We start from the raw sequence: 26,717 nt of genomic DNA, 5'->3' as shown, positions 1-26,717 counted from the left end.
AATACAGTATGGTGCAATTACCTCATTAAATGTGGAGCCCTGGGGTAGCATGCAGCCGTCTACAATGAGATGTTGCTAAATGATACGATTTTACACACACTGCAATTGGTTTTGGTAACCTTACTTGTCTGCCAGTAAAAATCAAGTATGTCTTCACATTATTCTGTCACTTGTCATCTTCCAACAGAGATTACAGCGAAGAATGGGACAAAGTCGCCATAAGAGAGACTGGATCATCGACACGTTCACCCTTCAAGAAGAGCTGCCAGGTCCATACCCGAAACTAGTTGGCACGGTAAGCACTACAGTATTTTAGAGATGAGAATGGACAACTAGACCCCAGTGATCGGTTGTTGTCTGTGAAGGACCTGGTAAAGGACCTGGCAGGAGTCCCTGCCTTCTAGATCGCTGTATACACAGCGCTCAGCGAGTGCTGTATATACAGATCAGGAAGCGATATGCGCTCCCTGTCCCGGCCCGGTGGTCATGTGACCGCTGGGGCCGGGAGAGTGCAGGACTTGATGGGTCTTTCACAGACCATGATCAGCTCTGCACTGAGGCTGTACAGCGCAGTATACTGCTGTACAGCCTATTTGGGGGCTGTATTTCCACTGTAACTGGGGCCACTATGTCAGCCCCAGTTACAGGAGAAATCAATAGTGAAAAAAAAAAATTAAGTTAAATGTCCCCCAGAGGTCTTGTATGACCTAATGGGGGACACAAAGTGTAAAATAAAAAAATAAATTAAAAAAAGTTTAAAAAAATAAAATAAAAAAGGTTTCACATGTAAAAAAATAAAAATCCCCCAATTAAGTAATAAAAAAAATGTTAAAAATAGAAAAAATAAAATCAAAAAGATATATTTGGTATTGCCGCGTCCGTAACGACCGGCTCTATAAATATATCACATGATCCACCATGTCTGATAAACACCATAAAAAAATAAAAACTGTTTAAAAAAAGCGTAATTTTTTGTCACCTTACATCATAAAAATTGCAACACCAAGCGATCAAAAAGGCGTATGCCCCCCAAAATAGTACCAATCAAACTGTCACCTCATCCCGCAAAAAATGAGACCCTACCTAAGGCAAATGGTCAAAAAATTAAAAAACTATGACTCTCAGACATTTGAGACACTAAAATATTTAATTTTTTTTGCTTCAAAACTGCTATTGTGTTAAATAAAAAAAATAAAAAAAAGTATACATATTAGGTTTTGTTGCATTCATAAAAAACATCTATATAAAACTATCACATGACCTAAACATCCTAAAAAAATAAAATGACATTTACAAAATGATGCCAACATAAATTAGACATTTGGGGAATGTTAAGTAATAAATATTTTTTGAGGTATCACTTTCTGTTTTAAAAGCAGAGAAATAGAAATTTAGAAAATTGCGAATTTTAAAATTTTGGGTAAATTTTTGAATATTTTATAAATAAAGGTGAAATATATCGACTTAAACTTACCACTGTCATGAAGTACAATTTGTCACGAGAAAACATTCTCAGAATGGCTTGGATAAGTAAAAGTGTTCCAAAGTTATTACCACATAAAATGACACATGTCAGATTTACAAAATTAAACCTGGTCGGCAAGGGGGTAAATGGCCCGGATGTGAAGTGGTTAATGTCTGATTATGGAAATTCTGGTGTATTTTAGTACCTCACTCATTGCTTCCTGAATGGATACATTCTTGTTTATATCCAGAGGCTGAACCTTCTGATCACATACATCTCACACAAGCGCAAGATCAATTAAGGCTACTTTCACGCTCGCATTTGGTGCGGATCCGTCATGGGTCTGCACAGACGGATCCGTTTAGATAATACAACCATCTGCATCCGTTCAGAATGGATCCGTTTGTATTATGTTTAACATAGCCAAGACGGATCCGTTGAAAGTCAATGGAGGGTGGATCAGTTTTCTATTGTGCCAGATTGTGCCATAGAAAACTGATCCGTCCCCATTGACTTACATTGTGTGCCAGGACGAATCCGTTTGGCTCAGTTTTGTCAGACGGACACCAAAACGCTGCAAGCAGTGTTTTGGTGTCCGCCTCCAAAGTGGAATGGAGACAGAATGGAGTCAAACTGATGCGTTCTGAGCGGATTCTTTTCCATTCAGAATGCATTAGGGCAAAAGTGATCCGTTTTGGACCGCTTGTGAGAGCCCTGAACAGATCTCACAAACGGAAAGCCAAAACGCCAGTGTGAAAGTAGCCTAACTCCTTCCCACACAGCCATGTACTATTGCTTTCTTAACAGGACTCTGCTTTGGATTATAGAGGGGTTATCCACATTCCTTGGTAGAGCAGAAATAATGAGTTGTCATCCTGAGAACACCTCTTTAACACCACTGTCTTTTTATACTATTTGTGCACCTGAAACGGGAAATTTTACTGTGCAATTATATGCCACTTTTAACCCTTAGGATACCGGAGGTTTTTTCATTTTTGCACTTTCATTTTTCTTCCCTATCTTCCTTGAGCCATAACTTTTTTCTATTTCCGTTCACATGGCTGTATGAGGGCTTATTTTATGCGGGACAAGTTGTACTTTCTAATTCCACCATTTATTATGGCATACAATGTAGTGGGAAGCGGTAAAAAAATTCCAATTTCTCCACAGGTTTATGGGTTTTGTTTGCGCAGTGTTCCGTTTGCGGGAAAACGGACCCATGCTTTTCATTCTCTGGGTCAGTACGATTACAACAATATCGCATATGTGTGATTTTCTTTTGTCTAAACAGTGTAAAAAAAAAATTAAACTTTGACCCCCATAACTTTTTTATAGTTATATCTATTGAGCTGTGTGGGGGCTCTTTTTTGCTGGACAATCTGCAATCTGTAGTTTTTATTGATAACATTTTGGAGTGTGTGACTTTTTGATCACATTTTATACAAAAAATTTGGGTAAGAGAAGCCGTATTGGAAAAATACGGGTGCTTTCGGTCGTGGTGATACCCATGATGTTTATATTTTTTGTTATTTAGGCATTTATTTTTTTATTATACGGAATGGGTGGGTGATTTAAACGTTTATATGTATATATATTTTTTATATATTTCCTAACAGTTTTTTTTTAGTTTTTTGTGATGATTTTGAAGGTCGTATTTGAGCCTACAAAATCTATTTTTTTTTTATTGTTAACAATCATGTCTATTGCTCATCTCGAATGTCAGCCTACCACCTGGTGGCCAAAATAAGAATTGCAGTTTGAATGTTCTCAGCCTCTTCAGCTAGGCTGAGAGCTTTCAAATCAATTACTGGCACAGAGAACTGGCCACAGAGGATGCCGGCAACACTCCCAGAAGCACGAGCGTCCGGGTTTTTGCACATTTAGATGCTGTGATCTCACTTGATCACGGCATCTAAAGGCTTTAATTACTGCGATCAGCATTATTGCCGGTCTTGGTAATTAGCTGCAGGTCTCTGTGGAGGAAACTGTGGAGATGACAGTTAAGGGGACAGTCTGCTATGGAGGTCAGTGTTAAGGGGCGGGGTGCTGTAGAGGTCACTGTTAAGGGGGATACCATCGAAAACTTTTAATGACATACACAAACATTAAATGAGATAGATGAAATATACCCGTGCCAAGCCGGGTCCTTTTGCTAACAACTTATATTATACGTTGGTGTTCAAAGGTGGACAAAGCCTTTCATGACAAAGTATTTGCTTCTGTAATTCATACAGTACTCCTACTTCCAGTGAAAACCAGGGCCTGGGGGAATTAGTGCATTATATTTTGGCTCTTCCTTTCTTGCTTGGTTCTTTCCTCCCTTACTCCCCTCTTTCATCAATATACTCAAAAACTGCATTGCCATACATAGACTTGGTGACTCTATGGTGGCCATACACATTAGATAGAAGTTGGTTGATGGTTGAACAGCAGTTGAACGTTCATTTCACAGACACGTTCATAAACATTTTAGTCCATATTGGCCGCTACAGTTGTTAAAACTGGGCTATGTGAAACTGGGCGATGGACGAATCATCTTTCTGGGAATGTTCTTTCAAAGAAAGATCGTTCACCTACAATCTTTCTTTGATTAAAAGATATTTTGTCTATCGGACATAATTTTCTTATACAGCAAGCATCTTTTCAGATGATAGTGGCCTGTCATCAGCTGGTTTTGATCGAAATCAACCATTTTGATGAACTTTAAACTAACGTGCATGGTCAATTTAAGTTCAACTTGTCCCAACTTCAAATCTAAGAGTGCACGATAAGAGAAGTTTTGATATTTCTGACTCTGGAGCAGGAGGGCCTCAATCTTGACACCATATCTTTCCTACATACAGCACAGTCTCTGATAACTATGCTAATGAGGCTTGAAAATGTAATCTACCTATAGCTAACAGATGGTAGGCTATATCCTCATATTCCATACATTAGCTGACACACCTGGAAACAGCCTACAGCTTAGCAGGGAGCACCTGCTGTTTGTTATAAATAATCTTTTACGTAGATTTGCTTGATCTATTAAACAAGGCAAAACAGCTAACACAGGCAGTATTTTTTATTACATTGGGCTGAAGCTTGTAGAACTACGGTAGTTCCTATCATTTATGTTCTCCTCAGACTGGGTTGGATGGTTACTCATGCTGTTTCATCTATAATATACAATAGGGGGTGCAGAGGTAGAAGTTGCACCTGAGGCTCATCCACATAAGAAGATACCAGTATTATAAATGGCCCATGGTAAGTGTGGGGTCCTATTATACATTTTGCATTGGGACCCAGCAGCTTCAAATTATGCCAGTGCTTATGATGTACCATATAGTGCCTAAATTATAAAATCAAACTGTGCCCAAATAATACTGCACACCTTTGCACACAGTTAACAGAGCATAGATTGATACATGGCTCGGCAATTTTGCTTTTCACTTTTTGATCTCCAGATTTCATAAGCCCAGGGCCGTCTTTAACGTGGGGTAAAAGGTGCATCTGCCCCGGGCCCAGTTGCTCCTGGGGGACCCAAGGCAGCTGCTTCTTGAGCCCCGCTTGCCAGTAGCGTAGCGTGGGGGGGGGGGGCGTTGCCCTGTGCACAAAATTCCAGGGGGCGCTAGCAGGGCCACACCTCCAATTAGGCAAAGTGAGGAGATGGCCCCAGGACGCACGGCCCTGGTGACAAGTGGGGGGCGGCGGCAGGGCACAGGGAGATGAGTTCTTCCATTGTGGAAGTTCTCATCTCCATATTCATCGTTAGGTAGATGTGCTGCGGCAGGGCAGGGGAGGGAGAGGCGTCTCCCTTCTCCGTTCCTCTGATAGGCTGCAGGCCTAGTTCCTGCAGCCTATCAGAGGCCGGTGCAGGCGGCGCGATGACGTCATTGCGTCGCCTGAGCCGTACAGCGCGGGACACAGGCTGGAAGAGGCCTGCATCGCATCACTGCCAGCCTGATGGAGATAAGTATGAGTGTTTATTTTTTTATATGGTACCACTTACTGGCACATGATTGGCTGGCATCTATGGGGGCACTTGTTACTGGCACATGACTGGGGGGCATCTATGGGGGCTCCTGTTACTGGCACATGATTGTGAGGCATCTATGGGGGCACTTGTTACTGGCACATGATTGGGGGCATCTATGGGGACACTTGTTACTGGCACATGATTGGGGGGCATCTATGGGGTACTTGTTAGTGGCACATGATTGGGGGGCATCTATGGGGGTACTTATTACTGGCACATGATTGGGGGCATCTATGGGGCACATCTTACTGGCACATTATTGGGGAGCACTGTGGGGGCATCTATGGGGCACTTCTTACTGGCACATTATTGGTGGCACTTTTTACTGGCACATTATTGGGTGGCACTATGGGGGCATCTATGGGGGCACTTCTTACTGGCACATTATTGGGGGCACAATGGGGGCATCTACTGAGGCCACAAAGAAGGAGTATTTTATATGGGGGGCTCTGTATAGGGGTATTTTATACTAGGGTACATTATGGTGGGTACTATGGGGAAGGGGAGAGAGGGGTACTATGGGCTCATCTATTGGGGGCACTAAGAAGGGGTATTTTATACCTGCAAATTATGGGGGACACTGAGGGCATCTACTGGGGCACTATATTTGGGGCATTTTATACTGGTACATTATGGGGGGCACTAGGAAGAAGGGGGGAGAGGAGCACTATGGGAGCATTTACTTGGGGCACTACATAGGGGTATTTTATACTGGCACATTATGGGGGCACTATGGGGACATTAGCTCAACTGGGGGCATTAAAAAGGGGTATTATTTGCACTGGCACATTATAAGGAGAATTATTACTACTGGGGGGCATTATGATGGCCTTTATTACTACTGGGGGTCTATGGGGAACATGAGTACTAGTATGGGCACTATGGGAGCATTATTACTTCTGAAGCACAGTGGGGACATGTTGGGGGCACTGTAGGAGCACTATTACTACCATGTGTGCTCTAGCAGAGAATTATTCCTATTGGTGGGACTTTTGGGAGCACTATTACTGTGTGGGCACCTTGGCACAATATCAGCTTACCACAATTATTTTTGGGGGACGTTATGTTAACACTATTAGTGTCAGGGGCACTATTTGCTGGGCGCAATTATTTTAGGGCACTGTGTGTCAATAATTATTGAAGGGCATTATCTGCATGGTACTACTATTATCAGGGGGTTTATCTGTTTCTGCAGTAAAGTATTGGGGAGCACAGTGGCACAGTATTGGGGGTGGTAGGATGATTTGTCCAGAAGATGGGAGAATGATGGAAAAGTAGTAAACTAAGATTTTGTTTGTCAAACTGCAGAGATGAGAAATGGCTGAAAAATGGTGGTTTGGTCTGAACGTCTGAAAGGAGAAGATGAGGAAAGAGAACATCTACATCAAAGAGACGTCACTGGATGTAAGAGGCATGTGGTGCAGTATTACCCTGTATGTAGGGGTGGATGGAGGGGTTAGTAGTACAGTACTATCTGCACATTGTAAAAAAAAAAAAAGTAATCTGCAAAATACTATATATTTGTGTCAGAAGTTGTGCTTTTTTAATTTTTAGAATAGTGATACAGCCATTTTATTTGATACTTTTGTGTGGATTCTTTTTTCCCCCTATATACAGTCGTGGCCAAAAGTTTTGAGAATGACAAAAATATTAGTTTTCACAAAGTTTGCTGCTAAACTGCTTTTAGATCTTTGTTTCAGTTGTTTCTGTGATGTAGTGAAATATAATTACACGCACTTCAAACGTTTCAAAGGCTTTTATTGACAATTACATGACATTTATGCAAAGAGTCAGTATTTGCAGTGTTGGCCCTTCTTTTTCAGGACCTCTGCAATTCGACTGGGCATGCTCTCAATCAACTTCTGGGCCAATTCCTGACTGATAGCAACCCATTCTTTCATAATCACTTCTTGGAGTTTGTCAAAATTAGTGGGTTTTTGTTTGTCCACCCGCCTCTTGAAGATTGACCACAAGTTCTCAATGGGATTAAGATCTGGGGAGTTTCCAGGCCATGGACCCAAAATGTCAACGTTTTGGTCCCCGAGCCACTTAGTTATCACTTTTGCCTTATGGCACGGTGCTCCATCGTGCTGGAAAATGCATTGTTCTTCACCAAACTGTTGTTGGATTGTTGGAAGAAGTTGCTGTTGGAGGGTGTTTTGGTACCATTCTTTATTCATGGCTGTGTTTTTGGGCAAAATTGTGAGTGAGCCCACTCCCTTGGATGAGAAGCAACCCCACACATGAATGGTCTCAGGATGCTTTACTGTTGGCATGACACAGGACTGATGGTAGCGCTCACCTTTTCTTCTCCGGACAAGCCTTTTTCCAGATGCTCCAAACAATCGGAAAGAGGCTTCATCGGAGAATATGACTTTGCCCCAGTCCTCAGCAGTCCATTCACCATACTTTGTGCAGAAGATCAATCTGTCCCTGATGTTTTTTTTGGAGAGAAGTGGCTTCTTTGCTGCCCTTCTTGACACTAGGCCATCTTCCAAAAGTCTTCGCCTCACTGTGCGTGCAGATACGCTCACACCTGCCTGCTGCCATTCCTGAGCAAGATCTGCACTGGTGGCACTCCGATCCCGCAGCTGAATCCTCTTTAGGAGACGATCCTGGCGCTTGCTGGACTTTCTTGGACGCCCTGAAGCCTTCTTAACAAGAATTGAACCTCTTTCCTTGAAGTTCTTGGTGATCCTATAAATTGTTGATTGAGGTGCAATCTTAGTAGCCACAATATCCTTGCCTGTGAAGCCATTTTTATGCAACGCAATGATGGCTGCACGCGTTTCTTTGCAGGTCACCATGGTTAACAATGGAAGAACAATGATTTCAAGCATCACCCTCCTTTTAACATGTCAAGTCTGCCATTTTAACCCAATCAGCCTGACATAATGATCTCCAGCCTTGTGCTTGTCAACATTCTCACCTGAGTTAACAAGACGATTACTGAAATGATCTCAGCAGGTCCTTTAATGACAGCAATGAAATGCAGTGGAAAGGTTTTTTTGGGATTAAGTTAATTTTCATGGCAAAGAAGGACTATGCAATTCATCTGATCACTCTTCATAACATTCTGGAGTATATGCAAATTGCTATTATAAAAACTTAAGCAGCAACTTTTCCAATTTCCAATATTTATGTAATTCTCAAAACTTTTGGCCACGACTGTATTAAGGGACACTATAGTCACCAGAACCACAACAGCTAAACGTAGTAGTTCTGGTGTCTATAGCATGTCTCTGCAAGCTTTTTAATGTAAACATTGCCTTTTCAGAAAAAAGACAGTATTTACATTACTGCCAAGGAACACCTCTAGCGGCCACTCATCATTATTAAAGTTTACTACTCTACGAGGTGTGTGTTTTTTTTTTTTGTGTTTGTGTGTTGTGGTGGAGGGCGTGATTGCATGCTAGAGTGTGGGAAGGCGGGATACAGGGGGCCCAAGTAAATTCTTGCCCTGGGTCCAATCAATATTAAAGACGGCCCTGCATAAGCCATAACTTTTTTATTTTTCTGTTGACATAGCCATTTGAGCAGGGACATATTTAGAGTTTATTCTGCCCTAGGCACTTTAGCACCACCCTTCCCATTGATGTCCATACATAATTTAGATAGCTGACGGCCAAACACTCCATGGAGCATCAGCTATCCCTCACAACTCCCACATACATGCTTAACTAAAAGCCACACTGTAAAAAAATCTGCAAATCATCATGAGGCAGATTATATAAAGGCCAATTGCACACGAATGTTGTGCATCCGTTCCGTGCATTGGGGACTGCAATTTGCGGTCCCCAATGCATGGGCAACATTCGTGCGGCGGCCGGGACGGATAGAGACCCATTCAACTTGAATGGGTCCATGATCCGTCTGCACGGCAAAAAAATAGAACAAGTTCTATTTTTTTGCAGTGCGGAGGCACGGAACAGAAACACCACTGAAGCACTCTGTAGTGCTTCAGTGGGGTTGCGATATGTGCTTCTGTTCCGCATCTCCGTGATTGCCGACCCATTCAAGTGAATGGGTCCGCATCCGTGATGAGGAGTGCACACTGGCCGATGCCCATGTATTTCGGACCCGCTGTATGCGGGCTGCAATACGGCCACGGGCACACAACGTTCGTGTGCAAGAGGCCTAAGGCTGGTGTACGCCAGTGTTACTAAGCAGCCCATTGAAGTTATATGCACCTAACAGAGACAAACACCTCCTAATAAATGAGGTGCATTTTTTCGGCAGTCCATGCATCTAAATACAAAGCAGTGCCAGCTATGAGCTATACCAAATTGTGTTCTGCTAACAGGGTAATGTGACTGCACACAGTGATGTGGCTGCACACAGTGATGTGACTGCACACAGTGATGTGGCTGCACACAGTGATGTGGCTGCACACAGTGATGTGGCTGCACACAGTGCAGATTAACCTCCCTTTCGGTACGATATCTTCATCAATTTTGTACATGGAGCGGTACAAACTTTCGGAGCTGCGGCCGGAAGTTCGCGCCGCGCTCCAGAAATGCGGATGTGGATTTTGTGCGGAACAACCACAGCGTAATAAAGTGTCCGCAAAGTGAATGCGATTTGTCAAATCTCATGAACATTTTCGGGGTCATTTACTATTCGCCTAAATTAGGCGTATTTCAGGTGCAGATGGTGGCGCAGCGGTTAGTTGCACTGCTGAGACTTTGCCCCGCTCACGCAAGGTCTAAAATTGTCGGAGTTTTGTGGGCAGGGACGGGATGGCGTTTCAGACATAGAAAATGGTCAAATTGTAAGCCAATTAGGAAGCTGTCTTACATTTAGAACTGGCGCTGGATGCGCCTAAGTTATGGAGAGGCTGGTGCCTTTTCACAACTTCGGCGGATCCTCCGCCAGCTTAAGATTTTATTAAGACCGGTGTTCAAAACAAATAAATGTGCCACTATGCTTTTTTTTACTTAGATGCAGAAAATGTTTTAAAAAATCTGCAGCATGTTAATTCTTCGTGGGATTCCGCACCTTCTGTAGAGGGGTTTCCCCGTAGACTTCAATGGGGTTGTTAACATAAACAGAAAAAATGCAAGAAGATCTGCACACAAAAACTCACAACAAAACAGCAATAGATGGTGCAGAATTATGTGCATTTTGTGGTGTTTTAGTGCAGATTAGTTGCAGATTTTCAGATGTGGACTTTGTGCGTTTTCTCCTAGTGGATTTTCGTGTGAACTTCAGCGTAATGAATTACCAGCAAAGTCTATGAGATTAGACAATTCCCAACTTTCCATTTTTCTTAGGTACAGACATTGACCTGCCATGTAGATTTTGCAAATTGCCTGTTTGGAATCACATATCGAGTATCTAAACGGGCAAATTTCAACACTGAGAAGTGTTGACAATTTGGAAAAGAGTTTGTTGCTCACTGAGCAAGCACTCTATGGGGTAGATGTGGGGGAGGGTGGTAGCAATGAGGCTCAGGAAAGTGAGGTAGCTAGCTGGGTAACAGAAAGTGGGATAGAGGGAACAGTGCCAGGGAGGCTAGCCCAGTTTGCACTGTTGGCAGATGAGGGGGATGTCAGTTCAGGGATAGCACTATTGCAGTACCTTGGAGTACCTCAATGAAAATAAGCAAATAATGCCATATCAGCATGACTTCATGAGGGATCGGTCATGTCAAACTAATTTAATCAGTTTCTATGAGGAGGTAAGTTCTAGACTTGACAGCGGCGAATCAATGGATGTCGTATATCTGGACTTCTCCAAAGCATTTGACACTGTACCGCATAAAAGGTTAGTATAAAAATTAAGAATGCTTGAACTGGGAGAAAATGTCTGTATGTGGGTAAGTAACTGGTTCAGTAATAGAAAACAGTGGGTTTTTATTAACGGTACACACTCAGATTGGGTCACTGTCACTAGTGGAGTACCTCAGGGGTCAGTATTGGGCCCTATTCTCTTCCATATATTTATTAATGTTCTTGTAGAAGGCTTGCACAGTAAAATATCAATTTTTGCAGATGACACTAAACTGTGTAATTAACACGGAACAGTAATTGACACAGAAGAGAATAGTATACTGCTACAGATGGATCTGGATAGATTGCAGGCTTGGGCAGATAAGTGGCAGATGAGGTTTAACACTGACAAATGTAAGGTTATGCACATGGGAAGGAATAATGCAAGTCACCCGTACATACTAAATGATAAAACACTGGGTAACACTGACACGGAAATGGACCTAGGAATTTTAGTGAACAGCAAACTAAGCTGTAAAAACCAGTGTCAGGCAGCTGCTGCCAAGGCCAGTAAGATAATGGGTTGCATCAAAAGGGGCATATATGCCTGTGATGAGAACATAGTACTACCACTTTGCAAATCACTAGTCAGACCACACATGGAGTACTGTGTACAGTTCTGGGCTCCTGTGAACAAGGCAGACATAGCAGAGCTGGAGAGGGTCCAGAGGAGGGCAACTAAAGTAATAACTGGAATGGGGCAACTACAGTACCCTGAAAGATTATCAAAATTAGGGTTATTTACTTTAGAAAAAAGACGACTGAGGGGAGATCTAATTACTATGTATAAATATATCAGGGGTCAGTACAGAGATCTCTCCCATCATCTATTTATCCCCAGGACTGTGACTGTGACGAGGGGACATACTCCGCGAAGGAAAGAAGGTTTGTACACAAACATAGAAGAGGATTATTTACGGTAAGAGCAGTGAGACTATGGAACACTCTGCCTGAGGAGGTGGTGATGGTGAGTTCACTAAAAGAGTTCAAGAGGGGCCTGGATGTATTTCTGGAGTGTAATAATATTACAGGCTATAATTGAGGATACCAGAGAGGGGTCGTTGATCCAGGGAGTTATTCTGATTACCTGATTGGAGTCGGGAAGGAATTTTTTCCCCCTTAAGCGGGGAAAATTGGCTTCTACCTCACAGTTTTTTTTTTTGCCTTTCTCTGGATCAACTTGCAGGATAACAGGCCGAACTGGATGGACAAATGTCTTTTTTGGCCTTATATACTATGTTACTATGTTATTACCAGCAAAAATGTCTGTTGATTTCTGTGCTTTTCTGCATCAAATAGATAATTGTAGTTTTTGGTGCACATTTGATGTTGTATTTAGTGTTGATCGAGCACCAAAGTGCTCGGGTGCTCGGGCTGAACACCTCGGGATGTTCAGGTGCTCTACCAAGCACCCGAGCAGAATGGAAATCAATGGGAGAACCTGAGCATTAATTCAGGCACCCCCTGCTCTGAAGAGAGGAGGGTGTCTGGTTCAAAACGAAAAGGTCCGAAATTGATGGAAACACCACTGAAATGGTTCGGGAACAGCATGGGGAGGATGTCTGGATGTATCTTGGACTCCCAGGTCGCTGCTGGGAATGATGTTGTCCGAGTAGTACGCCATTTTTACAGACTGACAATTATACACACCAAACCGAAGATAAAATTGATTTTAGAGGAAAAATTGTTAGGAAACATTCTTCACTGTATATTTACTTGTATATAAAGTGCAAGTGCTGCCAAAAATTACAAGGAAGAGGCACTCCGATACAACCTGTATATCACATAAAGGAGGGCCTCATTCACATTGTGGTACAATTGTTCAGGTAATTAGACTCCTACACTCAAAAAGCCTATGCACTAAGTGAAAGGGCTGCCAAAAATTACCGACACTCCAATACACCCTTTATTACACATAAAGGAGGGCATCAAAATTATGATTGATGGCCTGCTGGTGAGCTGACCCTCTAAAAAATTATATGCGAGGGCCTGCAGGTGAGCTGACCCTGTAAAAGATTGTAGGTGAGGGCCTGCTGGTGACCTGACGCTGTAAAACATTATATTCGTGGGCCTGCAGGTGAGCTGACCCTGTAAAACATTATATGCGAGGGCCTGCAGGTGAGCTGACCCTGTAAAACATTATATGTGAGGGCCTGCAGGTGAGGTGACCCTGTAAAACATTATATGCGAGGGCCTGCAGGTGAGTTGACCCTGTAAAAGCTTGTACTTGATGGCCTACTGGTGAGCTAACCCTCTAAAACATTATATGCGAGGGCCTGCAGGTGAGCTGACCCTGTAAAATATTGTAGGTGAGGGCCTGCTGGTGAGCTGACCCTGTAAAAGATTGTAGGTGACAGCCTACTGGTGAGCTGACCTTCTAACAAATGATATGCGAGGGCCTACAGGTGAGCTAACCCTCTAAAAAATTATATGCACGGGCCTGCAGGTGAGCTGACCCTCTAAAAAATTATATGCACGGGCCTGCAGGTGAGCTGACCCTGTAAAAGATTGTAGGTAAGAGCCTGCTGGTAAGCTGACAATCTAAAAAATTTAATGTGAGGGCCTGCAGGTGAGATGACCCTTTAAAATTTTATATACGAGGGCCTGCAGGTGAGCTGACCCTGTAAAACATTATATGCGAGGGCCTGCAGATGATCTGACCCTGTAAAAGCTTGTACGTAAATGCCTACTGGTGAGATGACCCTCTAAAACATTATATGCGAGGGCCTGCAGGTGAGCTGACACTCTAAGAAAATTATATGCGATAGCCTGCAGGTGAGCTGACCCTGTAAAAGCTTGAAGGTGATGGCCTGCTGGTGAGCTGACTCTCTAAAAAATGATATGCGAGGGCCTACAGGTGAGCTGACCCTCTAAAAAATTTAATGTGAGGGCCTGCAGGTGAGATGTCCCTTTAAAAAATTATATACGAAGGCCTGCAGGTGAGCTGACCCTGTAAAACATTATATGCGAGGGCATATATGCGAGGGCATATATGCGAGGGCATTATATGCGATGAATAAGCATGTTGATATGTTGGAAGAGGAGGACGAGGATGATGAGAAAAGGAAGATTCAACCATTTACCCTTGTTTGTGGTGGAAGGGGTGCATGGGAATACAGTGTATTCAGTACATTATAAACAACACATTTAAAGTGCCTTTATGTTCATCAGCTTTCCTCTGGTGGAGTTGAGAAGTCATTGTCAATCCATGCCTTTTTAATTTTTATAAGAGTCAACCTGTTAGCATTTTCAGTTGACAGGTGGATACGCTTATCTGTTATAATGCCACCAGCAGCACTAAATACCCACTCAAAACGCTGGCGGCAGTGCAGCCCAGCTCCTCCAAGGCATAGACCTCCAGTTCGTGTCACGTGTTCAGCTTGGACACCGAGTGGTTATAAGGCACTGAGGGATCATTGAGGACGCTGACACGGTCTGCTATGTACTCCTTCATCTTCCAAAATGTTTCCCTCCTTGTGATAGTAGGCCACGCATTAGGATGAGGGTGTTGGCAGTGTGTCATGAAACTGTCCCAGGCTTTGGAGAGTGTTGCCCTGCCTCTGTTGGAACTGCTGTGTGTTCCTCTTGTCTCCCCTCCTCGGTTGCCCAAGGAACTACGGACACTGCCGCCAGCGTTGTCAGATGGAAATGTTTGGAGCAATTTTTCAACAAGGACCTTCTGGTATTGCACTGTTTTGCTCCTCTTCTCCACCAGAGGAATGAGAGATGAGAAGTTATCTTTGTAGCGAGGGTCGAGAAGGATGAACAACCAGTAATCCCTGTTGTCTAAAATGCATATAACGCACGGGTCGCTGGAAAGGCAGCCTAACATGAAGTCAGCCATGTGTGCCAGAGTAACTACAGGCAAGACTTTACTGTCGTCATCAGGAGGATGACGCTCAATCTCCTCATCCTCTTCCTCCTCTTCTGCCCACCCACGCAGAACAGATGGAATTAAACTTCCATGGGTACTACACTCTGTAGCAGAGGCAACCGTCTCCTGCTCCTCCTCCTCTTCATTGTCCAATTTGCGCTGAGAAGACGAACTGAGAGTGGTCTGGCTATCACCCTCTGTAATGTCTTCCCCCATTTCCACCTCTTCCACATGCAAAGCGCTGTCCTTAATTGTGAGCAGCGAGCGTTTGAGCAGACAAAGAAGTGGGATGGTTATGCTGATAATTGCGTTTTCGCCGCTCACCATCTGTGTTGATTCCTCAAAGTTTCTTAAAACCTCACAGAGGTCTGACATCCATGCCCACTCCTCGCTTGTGATTAGCGAAAGTTGACTGGAAAGGCGACGACCATGTTGCAGCTGGTTTTCCACTACTGCCCTCTGCTGCTCACAAAGCCTGGCCAACATGTGGAATGTGGAGTTCGAGTGCATGCTCACGTCGCACAACAGCCAGTGAGCTGGCAATTTCCAGTGCTGCTGCAGCGTTGACAAACTGGCTGAAGCTGACTTGTAGAAATGTGCACACATGCAGCGCACGTTCACCAGTAGCTCATGCAAATTGGAGTAGGTTTTGAGAAACCGCTGAACCACTAAGTTTAAGACGTGGGCTAGGCATGGGATGTGTGTGAGCTTCCCGAGCTCCAAAGCCACCACCAAGTTACGGCCATTATCAGACACAACTATGTCTGGTTCTAGGTTGAGTGGCAAGAGCCACAGCTCAGTCTGGTCTCTTATCCCCTGCCACAGCTCTGCGGCGGTGTGCTGTTTGTCCTCTAAGCATATCAGCTTCAGCTCAGCCTGTTGCCGCTTCCCCACTGCAGTGCTACACTGCTTCCAGCTACTGACTGATGGCTGACTGGTGCTGCACACGGATAATTCGGAGGTGGAAGTTTTTGAGGAGGCGGAGGAGGAGAAGTGCGGGCTGGAGCCACTAACGTAGGTGCTGGCGGAAACCATGATGGATGCAGGGCCCGCAATCCTTGGCGTCGGCAGCACCTGTGCCATCCCAGGGTACGACTCGCTCCCAACCTTCACAACGTTCAACCAGTGTGCTGTCAGCGAAATGTAGTCTCCCTGGCCGAATGCACTGTCCATGTGTCCGTGGTTAAGTGGACCTTCCCAGTAAATGCGTTGGTCAGGGCACGCGTGATGTTACGGGACACATGTTGGTGTAAGGCATGCATGGCAGACCTTGAAAAATAGTGGCGGCTGGGGACTGTGTAACGCGGGACGGCCGCCAACATCAGTCTGCGGAAAGTCTCAGTGTCCACAAGCCTAAATGGCAACATTTCCAGGGCCAGTAATTTGGAAAGCTGCGCATTAAGTGCTATGGCCTGTGGGTGGCTGGGTATTTGCGCTTGCGTTCAAATGCCTGGGGTAAGGACATTTGTACGCTGCTCTGGGATACGGAAGTAGATGTGGTCGCTGATGGTGCTTGCAAAGGTCCAGGTGCAGGGCGGGAGGCATTAGGGCCTGGGCCTTCGACAAGGGATTGGCCAGCACGTAACATAGGGGAAGAGGAGGCAGTGGTGTGACCCGCAGACACAGATTGTGTACCCAGGTGTTTGTCCCACTTATTACGGTGCTTGGATGTCATGTGGCAGATCATGCTGGTGGTGGTGAGATTGCTAGTGTTCACGCCCTGGTTCATTTTGGTACGGCACAGGTTGCAAACTACTATTATTTTGTTGTCTGCACTTTCCTCAGAAAAGCGCCATACTGCGGAACACCTACTTCTTGAGAAGGGAGATTTCTGCAAGGGGGTGCTCCGTGGAACAGTTGCGGGCCTGTTTGGTGTGGCCCGCCTTCTCCTTTTTGCCACCCCACTGCCTCTTCCAGCCTGTTGCGGTGCAGCAGATCCCTCCCCCTCTGTACTGCTGTCCTCGCTCGGCTTTCCACCTTACCATGTTGGGTCAGTGACTTTATCGTCCACCACCTCCTCTTCCTCACTCTGCTCATCCTCCTAACCACAACCTCAGTGTTTGACATCTGTGTCCCATCCTCTTCATCAACCTCTTGAGACAGTAATTGGTGTTGACTTATTGGCAACTGTGTCTCATCATCATCCACCTCATTAAACAGTAATTGCCGTTCCCCATTGTCATCTTCTTCTGACTGTGGATGCTCAAGAGTTTGGGAATCAGGGCACAAGATCTGTCCCTCTTCAAGCGTGCTTGGCGATAGGGCCAAATCAAGAAATGGTGCTGAAAAGAGGTCCTTGGAATATCCGAGCGTTGGTTCACTTGTTTGCACAGACTCTCCATGGTGGGAGGAAGGAGGATCAGGGTGAGGATTGTGTTGAGCAGACTCTTGGCTACTGAGACTGGACTTGGTGGAAGACAGGGTGGTGCTTAACCAACTGGAAGCATTATCTGCTGCAATCCAACCAACCACCTGGTAGCACTGGTCTGACTTCAAGAGTGGTGTCCTGCACCGCCCTGCAAACTGAGACATAAAGCTAGGTAGCGTGCTCCATCAGCATCACGGCCACTGCCCCATCCCTTACTGCTCACCTTCTTCATATTAAATGTTATATATGCTTAAAAGTCTGTCATACAAACAGTATCGTAGGATTTGGAAGTGTATGCGCAAACAAATTTAAATAGGTATGTGGGATGTGGAAACGTCACACAGGAGATATCCCGAAGATAATGTCAATGCTGTCACCAGCGGCTAATAAAAAATTACAGGGAATGTCACAGGTAATTGGGATGAGGAAACGTTATACAGGAGAGGAACCACCAGTAATGTCACTGTCTGCAGAGTATATGGAAAAAGTACACTGTATGTCACAGATAAAAAATTTAAGCGCACACGTTACACTGCAGATGTGGCACTGGTAAAGTCACTGTCAGAAGTGGACACCGTCTTTTGAAAAAGTACACTGTATGACACAGATAAATATTTTCAGCACACACGTTACACTGCAGATGTAGCACTGGTAATGTCACTGTCAGAAGGGAAGCGGACACCGTCTATTGAAAAAGGACAGTGGATGTCACAGATATTTTTGGGATGCGCACACTTTACACTGGAGTTGTGACGCAGTTAATGTCACTGTCTGCAGCGGACACTGTCTACGGAAAAAGGACACTGGATGTCACAGATATTTTTTGGATGCGCACACTTTACACTGGAGATGTGGCGCAGCTAATGTCACTGTCTGCAGCAGACACCGTCTATGGAAAAAGGACACTAGATGTCGCAGATATTTTTTGGATGCGCACACTCTACACTGGAGAGGTGGCGCAGCTAATGTCACTGTCCGCAGTGGACACTGTATACGGAAAAAGTACGCTGGATGTGACAGATATTTTTTGGATGTGCACACTTTACACAGGAGATGCGGCGCAGCTAATGTCGCTGCCTGCAGCAGCCTAACTATTGCACGCTATTTAGTGGCAGGATGCGCTAAAAATAGATATTGCTGCCACACACAACAGTCTTTAAAAGGACTTTTGGGTCTGAAAAGTTTTAGCAATTTAGCGCAGGTTGCGCTAAAAATATATATTTCTGTTGCCACACACAACAATAGTCCTTAAACTGACTTTTGGGTTTCTGAAAAGTTTTCTATTAAAAATATTCCTATATCACTCCCTATACTGTCTGTCGCTTTCTGTCACAGCCTTTGGTTTGCGCTGTGACACTGTTGCCACACTTGCGGTTGCCTGCGGCAACGTGTTGCTGTGTGAGCATGCGGTGGCAGTGTCTCGGCCTTCTGGGTGATGGCCGTGACATGGTTGCCATGCATGCTGTTGCCGGTGGTAACGTGTGGTTTGGTATGCTTGCGTGTGCACTTCCCCTTTAAGTGGCTTCCTTCCTCTGTCTGGTGTTGGAAGGGTTAAATCCCTTCCTAGTGTTTTGCGATCACTTGGTTTATGTGTGTGTGGGTGTGGCTGCTTGGGCTATTTAGCCTCTGCTGGATGCCTGAGGCTGGGTTCACACTTGAGCGTTTTACAGCGCGTTCAAACGCGCTGTAAAACGCTCAACACATGAAAACCAATGCTTCCCTATGGCCCTGGTTCTCACTTGAGCGTTTTACAGCGCTGAAAAACGCGCTGTAAAACGCCCTACGCTCAAACAAGTATTTGAGCTTCTTTGGGGCGTTTTGACGCGCGTTTGTGGCCATAGGACATTGCAGTCAATCACACAAACGCGCGTCAAACGCGCGTTTACTATTGCAAAAAACGCTCGTCAAAAACGCGCGTTAAACGCGCATATCAAAGACGCTCAGGTCTGAACCCAGCCTTAAGCTCAGTGTTCCTCCAGCCTTGGTATTTGCTGGTAGATCACTGTCCCTGGCTTTTACCATCTGTCCAGTGAGGGCCACCCTTGTGGTCATTGATGTTATTATGGTGTCTTTTTCCCTTCTTATCTTTTGGTTTGCGTGGGTTATGTTCAGGGTGCTGTATGTCTTCTGTTGTGTTACGTGGCTGATGAGGTTTGGTGTCCAGCATGTTTGCTAGACATTCCCCTGTCTCACGTTTATTGCAGCTATGGTTCTCCTGGGTTCCTGTGGGGTTCTGGTTTGTGCTGTGTCCTTTAATGTTGGTGTGGACAGCAGCACTTGTCCACGGCTTCCAGTCAGTGTGTCTGTGGCAGGTAAGTGTGTTATGGGTTTCGCTTACCTGCCATCTCCATATGCTGTATGTGTTCCCCTCTCCTTGCAGCCTGGCCTCAAATAGAGACTCCTGTTCCTCCATGACTGGGATGAACAGGTCGTCTCTTCCCAGCTCCTTGGTGAGGGATTACCAGGGCGACTCTGGGTCTCTAGGAATCCAGAGTATGAGCCGTCCTACCATCGGGGTCCGCTCATACCGTGAGGAGTCAGGGAGAGGATTAGGGACGCTGTAGGAGGTGACCTGCTCCCTTATTACTCCTTTTGGCCAGGCTGATCCCCTTTTACCCTTTGACACCGCACGGTGGGGGGTTTCCCCCACTCCACACCGTGACGGTATGACCACAAAGGCTCCTTACTTGGTGCCTTCGGAAGAGGGCCCAGCATGTGTCGCCTGCCATTTTCTGGCACACATGCTTTTTTCTCCGGAGGGAGGGTGAAAGGCGAGACGCTGTTAACAGTGTGGTTCCCTGTGACAGTTGGTTGCAGTTGGTGTGAACCGTCACTTGTGTTTGCGTCTCCCCTCGTCCGTGCGTAGCAGCCAAGAAACGTGTGGGGAGGAGACTCAAACATTGAGCTCGAGCACATGCGGCCAAATACCGCTATTCTTACTCAGATTGTTGTAATAGCGATTTATCCCTAGTGAGACCTCTATGCCTGGCCTGTATAGGCAGATATAATCACTGTGGACAATCCTTATCAGATAGCTTGAACTCACCAACACAGAGTTTATCAGTGTAAGTTGCTTTATTTTGTAAGCCAGATAACATAGTACAGCAGAACAGATGGATTGGGGTGTTGTGCGGTCAAAAGATGATGCTTTTGCAAGCTTGCCTGAGAATACATGTGTACTTGTTGAATCCCTGGAGCAGAATGAAGATACAGGAAGTGAGGTACACAGAAGAAGGGTGGAGCAAAGAAATGAATGACAGATGATGAACAGAAATGATGGGAGCATATGACCAATATAGAATATATGAATGGTTCAACGAATTAAACTATATAGATTTAACTGCGTAGCAGCACACTCCCCGTCTAGCATTGATAATGTCACTATTTAAACCATAACGATAGTTATATAATTGCAAATAAACAACAGCACAATTTTCTTAATATTAGAGGACCTGAAAAACATAAAGAGAACAGGCATATAATGCAACAAGTAAAATGTAAGACTTCAAATGTAACAAGTAAAGTTCAAACACTTTTTGCTTGAAGTTTCAGGTAGGATACAGCAGCCTAGGCAATAAGTCCATTCTCCAAAGGGCAAGAGCATATCAAGTTCCGTGATAGGCCTGATGAAAGTCTTTACAGTCCCTTGTCTTGCAACTTTCACCTCCACCTTGCGTACCTTACCGTCATTACTAGGAACGCTCTTCACAATAAGTCCCATAGGCCACTCAATTCTTTTGGCTTGCTGGTCCTTGAGCAGAACGAGATCTACAACTTTTATTTTAGGGTACTGTCGTTGCCATTTCCTGCGTCCTTGCAGAGTGGAAACGATTCCAGAAGCGGTTGGCAAGGTTCTGTACTCGCTTCCATTGATCAAAGCACAGATTTCCATCTTTAAAGTTTCCAGGTGGAACAGGAACGGACCCAAGCTTCTGGGTAAGCAGGGCAGATGAGGTAAGGATAGTTGGGTTCTCTGGATCTTTGTCAGGTTCTAGAAGACCAAAGACGTCAGCTGTGGTCTCTTCTGTGTGATGCAGCAGGAACTCAGGACCTGTTAACCAGGAAGAACTTGCAAATACAATTGCAGACACTGGCCTAGTAGCATGATCTGCAGGATTAATTTCAGATGGGACATAATGCCATTGTTCAGGTTTAGATGATTTCCTGATTCTTTCTACACGGTTGCTGACGTAGACATAGAAACGTTTAGTCTGGTTGTATATGTAGCCCAGAACAACCTTACTGTCTGTGTAGAATTTGGTGTCATCTATCTGAATGTCTAGCTCGCGTAATATGAAAGCTGCGATTTCTACAGCTAGCACAGTCCCACAAAGTTCAAGCCTAGGAATTGTGTGCTCAGGCTTAGGTGCTAACTTGGCATTCCCATACAGAAACCCTATGTGGGTTTGATTAGAAGAGTCTCTCACCTTGAGGTAGGCAACAGCCGGTATGGCCTCACTAGATGTGTCTGAGAAGATGTGAAGCTCTTTTCTCCGGCTCGTAGCAAGGGAAGCTGAAATGTAGCAGCGTGGTATATGGATTCCATCTAAGGCGTGTAGAGATTGCTTGCAGTGGATCATCCCAATCCTAATAGACTCTGAGAGCTGCCTAAGTAAAGCTTTACCTTGTATGGTGATGGGAGCCACAAATCCCATTGGATCGTATAGGCTGTTTACCACTGACAGAACACCACGCTTGGTAAATGGCTTGTCTGTAGAGCTGACTTGAAAGCTGAAAGTGTCCTTTAATAAGTCCCACCGTAGGCCCAGACTTCTCTGTATAGGTTGCATATCCATTCCCAGATTTAACCCTGTGGCATGATCGCCAGGTTGAAAGGCTTTCATAACAGCAACACTATTTGAGGCAATTTTGTGTAGTCTGAGGTTGGCCTCAGAAAGCATACCCTGTGTCCTTTGGAGCAGGTCTATGACTTCTTCGTCTGTAGGTAAAGACTTCGTCAACATAAAAGTCTCTCTCAACGAAGTGTCGAGCATCCACTCCATAATCTTTTTCTCCATCAATGGTAGTCCTTTATAAACCGTATTTTGCAACAGCGGGTGAGGGACTATTTCTGAAAACATGAATCATGCGGTATTCAATAATCTCATTGTCCATGTTGTTGTCACGGTGCCACAGAAACCTTAGGAAGTTCCTATTGTCTTCGCATACAATGAAGCAATGAAACATCTGTTCATTATCAGCAGTTATGGCAACTGGTTCTCTTCTAAATCTCATAAGTACCCCTACAAGGTTGTTGGTTAGATTCGGGCCAGCGAGAAGAACATCGTTTAGGGATACACCTTGATGCTTGGCACTGGAGTCAAATACTATCCTGATTTGTTTTGGCTTACGTGGATGATACACTCCGAAGAAAGGCAGATACCAGCACTCATCGTGTCTTTCGAGTGGTGGAGCTGGTTTGGCGTGATCATTGTCAAAGATCCTTTTCATAAAGGCGATGAAATGGTACTTCATTTCAGGCCTGTTCCTTATCGTTCGTTGAAGTGAGTTGAATCTGGATAAAGCCTATTCACGATTGGTTGCGAGTTTGGCCCTTGTAGCACGAAGAGGTAATGGTGCAACCCAACTGTTAGACTCATCCTGAAAGAATTCCTTATCCATTATTTTGATGAATTCTCTGTCTTCAACTGACAAGGCTATTTTGTTGTCCTCACTTGTAGTACAAAACACTGTAGTACCTAGGTTGTCATCACAAAGGAAAGGAGTAACATCAGGCACTTGGATGATGTCAAGAAGCTTCTCCTTTACTTCATAATGGTGAGGCACTGTTTGAAGTGGGATACACATCCATTTTCCAACAAGTAAGTCTTGAAGGAGTGGATCTCAGATGGTGTACACATCCTGTTCAAGCATACATTGCTCACTATTACCCAGCCTAGGTCAAGTCTTTGTTAATGAGGGGCGTTGTCAGGCCCATCGCACTGATCGCGTACTTTATGTACTCTGAAAATGTCCCTTCCTAACAGGATTAACATTTCATCATTCTTGTCCATTGCAGGAATCTCATTTACAAGGTGCCTTAAATGAGGATGTTGATACGCAGATTCTGGAGTGGGAATCTCTTCCCTTTCGTCTGGTATCTGGTCGCACTTGACTAACGTTGGTAGGGGTATGCCCTCTTCCTCGTTGATATGAGAGACCATGAATCCATCAACCCTTCTGCCGAAGGTTCTGAGAGTATATGGTGTTGCGTGACCCTCTATGCCAAAGATCTCAAAGAATTTAGGTTTAACCAGGGATCTGTTGCTCTGCTCAGCTATTATGGCATACATCCTAGCAACTTTCACAGGATGATCCCTTGGGTATATCTTGACTAGGTGTTAAAGGGGATATTAATTATTGATATTTATGTGAATCTCAATAATTAATATTCATAAATAGGCGTGAGTCGTCTAGTGATGACTCCGCCTATTTATGCCTAAATAAGCAACAAACACTACTGATTACCTCTGATTGCATATACACTACACTGAACTACACTACGTGCGACTTACTACTATACTACGGCGGCGACTACTAAAAACACCATACACTGTATTATGAACAATAAAGAATATTTATTACACAATACAATTATACAAGTCTAACAATACGCTATATCTATATATATTTATAGGTCAATGGATATAAATATATATACATATAGACGTACACACCGCAGTATAGAAACAGTACTACAATAAACACAATACAAACCTAACTACACTACACACAATTACCATTCCACCCCACACACTATCTATACATTACAATAATACACATACATACACACAATTATTGGTAACCCACCCGCTTGGCTACTCACTGTCCCTACGGGTTTGCAAGGGGGTTAATCAGACAATTGTGGCACTGCAGGGGTTAATACCTGCAGGCCAAGGAACACAGGGTTCTGGGAAAGGCCGGGCAAGGGGTAACCCAAGAAAGGGTTAACACCTGGTATGGTAGGGGTTAACAGGGCAGCAGTAGCAGGGGTCAGGCAGTGAAGGGGTTAACACATGGACTGGCAATGCAGAGGTTAATGATCTGCAGGGACAGGGCAGGGTTGATGCAGAGCAGGGGAACTAAGAACTAAGCGAAGTCTATAGCAGCCTTGTTAGCGCCAATACTACCCGGTGTGTTGCTGTTATGCTGCATGTGTGGTGTATCACCATACCTTTTATGGGTTCCTGGCTTAGTGAAGTCTGTATAATATAGTTGTAATGTGAAGGTTGTCCCTTTTAAGTCGAAGGGAAGGTTGCAACTTCTGTTCTGTAGGGCGGTAGCTGTGGCTGGCATCGATTTGTCGCATACCGTCCTGCTTGAGGAACTGTGATCTGGTCCTGTATGATGATGCCGGCTAGCGGACATTGTGTGCCTTTTGCTGGCTGTTTAATGTCTTTGTGCAGTCTATGTAGAAATGGACTTCAGCGTGGTCTAGGTGATGCTGCACTTGCTGGGGTCTACACTCTTACTTCTTGTGACTGTATGGTAGCTGCTGCAATCTTGTACGCAGGACCGCTTGGCTGATGGCTGCTCCGTATAGTCAGATTCACTATCGCTGGTTACTAGCATCTGTTTTACTGTTCTGTCTTCATACACGTTCACACAGTGTGCAATCTGACATTCAGCATAAACCATTCCTGTCTTCCAAATAAGAGGACAGTTCTTTGTAGTCTAACTTGTTTATTGGCAAAATAGGAGTATTTGATGATTGATCAATTGATTGGTAAAACTAAAAGAATACAAATAACATGAATAAGTATATAGCATAGCATGTACTTTAACATTTGCATAACACTGAAGCACATGGTAAAATGGCCGTCTAACATAAGACTACATATCTAACATCTAACAGCTATGACAACTTCCCTGAGTAACAATGAAACTAGCTGAACAGCTCTGCATAACATAATGTCCCTGAAACAAAGATAGATCTCTCACCAGATATGATTTTACCAGGATGGTGGAGTTTAAAAAGAATATATGCAAGAGGACAGCTTTTGTACTGTGTCCTGGAGACTTCTTTTTCCCAGGATGCTTTGCACTCCCACAATGCTTTGCACCACAAACAATACAGCAGTCTTTGAAACAAGAAAAACAAGGTGCAATACAATTTAACACCGCTAGATGGTGCTATTACCACATTAATCACTACAGAAATAGCAAAAGTAAAGCATACGTAAAATAGAATTTTCCTTAACACTGCTGGGTAGAACAATGCCATTTAATACACAATACAATAGAAGACAACACTGATTAGGAAAATAACAAATATATATAAAAAAAATATAAATAAAAACATAAAAATCTTAAAAATTCTTAATTGATTCTTAAAGGGCTTCTGTCAGCCCACTAAACCGTTTTGTTTTTTTTTGCTTAATAATAACCCCTACACTGCGATTTATCCATACATAAGTAAAATAATAATTTTGGTTCAGTAGAATTTGCTAAAACCCTATTTTTATAATATGTAAATTACCTTGCTACCAGCAAGTAGGGCGGCTACTTGCTGGTAGCAGCCGCATCCTCCGATGGTAATGACGCCCCCTCCGCTTGTTGATTGACAGGGCCAGCGGACGGGATCTTTCTCCGCTGGCCCTGCCTGTTTTCATTCAATATCTGGCGCCTGAGCCGCGGCCGTACCTATCTTCAATCGGCGCAGGCGCACTGAGAGGCGGCCACTCACTCGGCCGCTTCATCCTCAATGCACCTGCGCCGATGACGTCACATCTACACCCGGCGCAGGCGCATTGAGGATGAAGCGGCCGAGTGAGTGGCCGCCTCTCAGTGCGCCTGCGCCGATTGAAGATAGGTACGGCCGCGGCTTAGTGGGCTGACAGAAGCCCTTTAAGTATTATTTTTATATTACTTTTTAATTTTTAATTTTTTTCTTTTTTCTTTATTACAGATCACTAAATGTGGACTTCATAATTAACATACTGCTAATTTCTAAATCCGCATAGCAGGTTCATGAAAGTGTACATGAAAATTGTTTAATCTCATTCACTTTGCTGATACTGCATTAGGCTACATGCACATGAACGTATGTATTTTGCGGTCTGCAAAACACGGATCCGCAAAGAAATATGGATGACATACGTGTGACATCCATAGTGCATCTGTTTTGTTTTTCAGATCCATTGTAACAATGCCTGTCCTCGTCTGCAAAATGGACAAGAATATGACATGTTCCATTTTTTGGGCGGAACGGACATGCGCAGGTG

The 26,717-nt window shown here is 44.3% G+C and overlaps 1 protein-coding gene across 1 annotated transcript in view; it reads left to right on the top strand.

Moving 5' to 3' along the window:
• The first annotated feature begins 202 nt into the window (after nucleotides 1–202).
• The window catches only part of LOC121005564 (cadherin-like protein 26), a 93,863-nt gene continuing 67,348 nt past the window's right edge, over nucleotides 203–26,717 (top strand). Inside the window, exon 1 of the mRNA XM_040438340.1 lies at nucleotides 203–295. Within this exon, the coding sequence (XP_040294274.1) occupies nucleotides 203–295 (93 nt within the window). The remainder of the gene's footprint in view (nucleotides 296–26,717) is intronic.

Source organism: Bufo bufo, chromosome 6 (genome assembly GCF_905171765.1).
Source record: "Bufo bufo chromosome 6, aBufBuf1.1, whole genome shotgun sequence".
NCBI lineage: Eukaryota > Metazoa > Chordata > Amphibia > Anura > Bufonidae > Bufo > Bufo bufo.
This window is presented reverse-complemented; position numbering and strand designations above follow the sequence as displayed.